The 3,743-nt window shown below is 44.2% G+C and overlaps 1 protein-coding gene across 23 annotated transcripts in view; it reads left to right on the top strand.

The window, feature by feature from the left end:
- The first annotated feature begins 34 nt into the window (after positions 1 to 34).
- Positions 35 to 3,743, top strand: part of UNKL (unkempt family like zinc finger) — an 82,051-nt gene continuing 78,342 nt past the window's right edge. For 19 of the 23 annotated variants that reach the window (XR_003256443.1, XR_003256440.1, XR_003256449.1 and 16 more), the window contains exons 1-2: positions 35 to 138; positions 2,006 to 2,215. Coding sequence is in view for 11 of the 23 variants with exons in the window: in XM_026084472.1 (XP_025940257.1) it covers positions 59 to 138; positions 2,006 to 2,215 (290 nt within the window). In the remaining 12 variants the exon portion in view is untranslated. Of the gene's footprint in view, positions 1,316 to 2,005; positions 2,216 to 3,743 lie in introns of all 23 variants that reach the window. The other 4 variants (XR_003256448.1, XR_003256445.1, XR_003256429.1 and 1 more) reach the window with 3 other exon arrangements.

Genomic DNA, 3,743 nt, shown 5'->3' with positions numbered 1-3,743 from the left:
CGGAGGGCGGGGCGGGCGGGGCCGGGCTGCGCTTGCGCGCTGCTGCCCGCCGGGGAAGATGCCGTCGGTTTCGAAAGCGGTTTCGCGGGGTGGCGGGCCTGGGGGGTCCCCGCAGACTGAGCAGCCGACGCACTATACGTAGGTACCGCGCCCCGGGGGCGCCCTGCTCAGTGGGCCCCAGCGCCGCGCGGGGAGGCCCCTGGCCCTGAGGCGGAGGGCCCGGCCCTGTGCCGGGCCTGCTCCGCGCGGCCTCCTGCTCTGGCGGCGGGTCTGTGAGGAGACGGCCCGGCAGTCCCGGTTCCGGCTGCAGCGGGGAGGATGCCCGGTCCTGTGGCCGCCGGACAGGGGCGGCCCGGGCATGGCAGGCTGCAGAGCGCCAGCGCCGACTCTCCGCGCCTCCTGGCCGCCCCCAGCGCCCTGCCTGACTGGGCCGCCCTGTGACTCGCGGTCATCCTCCGGCATCCCCGGAACTCCCCAAGCCTCCCAGCATACTTTCGCACTCCGAGACCGCCCTCGTGAAGCGCAGACAGCAGCCCTTCTACTTCTCTAAAGCGTTGCTTAGCCAGCCTCTGCTCGAGCCTTTGGGACGTTTCCACGACACTTTCAGCAGACCTTCACACACCGAAAGGCAGATCCTTTGTGCTCCCCATCCTCCCTGCAAGTCTTTCCAGTTTTCCTCAGATGTGGTCTATAACATCTATGCAGCCCTCAGCACTGCTGACACCCCTGTTCACATAGGACCAGATGCTGCCCGCAAACACGGGATAACTTTATCTCTAAATTTTGGCATTCTGTCTCTCCCATCCCCCCATATCACCACTTCTATAATGTCCCATTTTCAGCAGTGTTGGAAAGACCATATGAATTTAGCCATTTACCTAGATACTGCTGCAGACCTTTCTACAGTCCTTAACATTTGAAATTCTATTCCCCATTTTTTTCTTCACAGTCCTGGATAGTTTTAAAGATTCTTCTCTAAACCTCAAGATATGTTCCATAACTATGTGTGATTATATTCCCCATATGCTAGTTTAAGTAATTCAGAACTAAAAGATGCTCCAGTATTCCTCTCTCTAATTCTTCTGTTCCCCTGTCTGGTCAATCTCCTGAAACTTGTTACACAATTTATGCCTTTTGAAGAGCTCTGAGAAGTCTAAGGTTCTTCTGTGAAGTCCTCTACCCTGCAAATGCCTGGTTACCTATCCCTCCAATAATTCATAACTTTAGTGATGTAATGAACTTGTTAAATAGGCTAAAAGATGCATAAACTGGAACAGGAAGAAGTGGTGTCTTACGTCCTTTGATAAATGCCACGGTAGTGCCCAGTCTAACATTGTCTTGGTATCCTATGCAAAGAAGTATCAGAGTTCCTGAATAGCTCCTATGCTGTAGATCCCAATGAATGAATGATTTTCTAACACCTGAGTAACCTTCAAAGACCCTAAACTGTCTCAAAAGAAGCACAATAATCCCTAAAATAAGTTTGCTAAAGTCTTCTTGTAGCCTCTGAAACCTTCTTGAGCATCTTTTAACTCTCTAGCTTTCTATATAGTGTGTCCATGTTCTGGGAGTATTGTGATTAAGGACTAATTTTTAAATTAGATGTGGTACTTAGCTAAAAATACTCTTTATAGGACTGTTTTGTGTGGTAGCAAGCAATATAAATGCTCATTCAAGTAACATATTTATAATCTCTCTTTAGTGATTACTTAGGGAAGAATTCTAAATACTCTAGGTTTTTTTTTAATTGATTTGAATTTAGTTCAGTTATGTGACATAGTAATATAATTTGTCCAAGTATTTCACTGTGTTTTACTAGTAATGCATCTGTCATTAAAAATGAAGCCAGCTGTATTCAGCAGCTAAGCAGTAAATTGTGGATAGGAACGAAAACTGTATGCAATTTTTCATGGGCTATGCACATTGAATTGTCAAGTGCCCTGTTGATACTGTAAAAAACGTGCCTCCAATAAGATAAACTTGTAACACAGTTTAATTTTTTTAGGTATCTAAAGGAATTTAGGACAGAGCAGTGCCCCCTATTTTTGCAGCACAAGTGTACCCAGCACAGACCATTTACCTGTTTTCATTGGCATTTCCTAAATCAGCGTCGTCGTAGACCTATACGAAGGCGTGATGGGACTTTTAACTACAGTCCAGATGTTTATTGTACAAAATATGATGAGACTACAGGAATCTGTCCAGATGGAGATGAGTAAGTGATTTCTTTCAATCTTAGGAATTTATAATATTATCAATGACATTATGAAAAGATACAAATTTCTCCTTAGAGAGTGAAAATAATTGGTTGGTCTGCTGGAGTTTATTTGAGACCCGCTTTCTGCAAGTGATTTGCCAATTTTTGGTGTATATGCTGTTATATAAGCATGTATTCTTTATCTTACCAAAGCTATGATTTTGCATTGTGACTATTTTTAAAGCCTAAGATAAGAAGATGATTTTTCTGTTAATGTTGTTCCTGTTGTTGCTGCATTTGGGGGGGGGGGGGGCTGTGCTGCCTTTTTTCGCCTGACAACTTTGAAGTTAACCAGTATGTGCAAGTTATGTTGTATGGAGATGGCTCCAAGATATTAAGCTTCTGTAAGTTTTATGAAAATGATGGCTAGGTAGAGTAGAATGACCATTTTATGATGCTTCCAGTGAGAAAAAGCAAAGGAAGGCGGTCACTCTGAGTTGCTGGCTAGCCAGTTGGTATTTACACTTCTATGGACTAGTAACAGCACGTGTTGTCTCTCATCTAGATGAAGGCTGCAGAAGGTCTCCAGTAAACATGGGGAGGTGTAGAGGCTTTTTGGAGATGAGAATAAGCAAATAGTACAGTGAGTCAGGCAAGCAGGCAGGCATATAGAGTTGCTGGGCATATTGTGGTTCATATGTCATAGAAGAGGGACTTCTGACAAAGATTTGTAGGAAAACAGCCGGGAAACATGTAGTTCGGCTGGTCACCTTTTTTAAAAATGGAAGATGAATTATTTTTGTTACTGTAATGTTTAGCTGCAGTTGTCATGGATCAGTATCTTCTGTGTTAGAAGTTGTAGTCACAGAGGAAAAAGATGCATTTTTCCCGGAGGATTTATAATCTAAACAAAGGAGATAACAAGGTAAACAAATGCAGTAGGCAGTGTGACAATATTGGGTACCATGCCTATGTAATATAGACAGCAAAAAATCACTCTGGGGGATGATTTAAAAAAGAATAGAGTACCTTTTCAGGTGTTTGTAAAGCACTCCTGCCAACCCCAGGGGCAGCATGGGCAATTATTGTTTTAAAATCAGTAAGAGGGTAATGGATGCTTACATCATAGATTGACTGGGGACAAAAGTTGACCTTTCATTATTGAGTAATAGATAGATAGATAGATGCTAAAGGAGGAAAAAGGAAGCAGTGTTTTGAAAGGATATTAGCTGGGCAAGATTGCATTTGTTAGAAGCAAAGAACAGGATGTTTCAACAGCCTGAAATGTGAGATAGGAACCTGAACAACCTTTGTACTGTAATTAGATTGGAAAGGCTGTATCCTACAGTTGCTGAAGATTACTCCCAGGTTATGAGCCTAAATGATAAATAGGATAATGAATATTATCTGGCATAGTGGTAGTTCAGGGTACTTACAGAATCACAGAATCACTGAGGTTGGAAGGGACCTCTGGAGATCATCTAGTCCAACCCCCCTGCTCAGCAGGGTCACCTAGAGCACATTGCACAGGATTGCATCCAGGCGC

The sequence above is a fragment of the Apteryx rowi genome, unplaced genomic scaffold (genome assembly GCF_003343035.1).
Source record: "Apteryx rowi isolate R43461 unplaced genomic scaffold, aptRow1 scaffold_119, whole genome shotgun sequence".
Taxonomy (NCBI): domain Eukaryota; kingdom Metazoa; phylum Chordata; class Aves; order Apterygiformes; family Apterygidae; genus Apteryx; species Apteryx rowi.
This window is presented reverse-complemented; position numbering and strand designations above follow the sequence as displayed.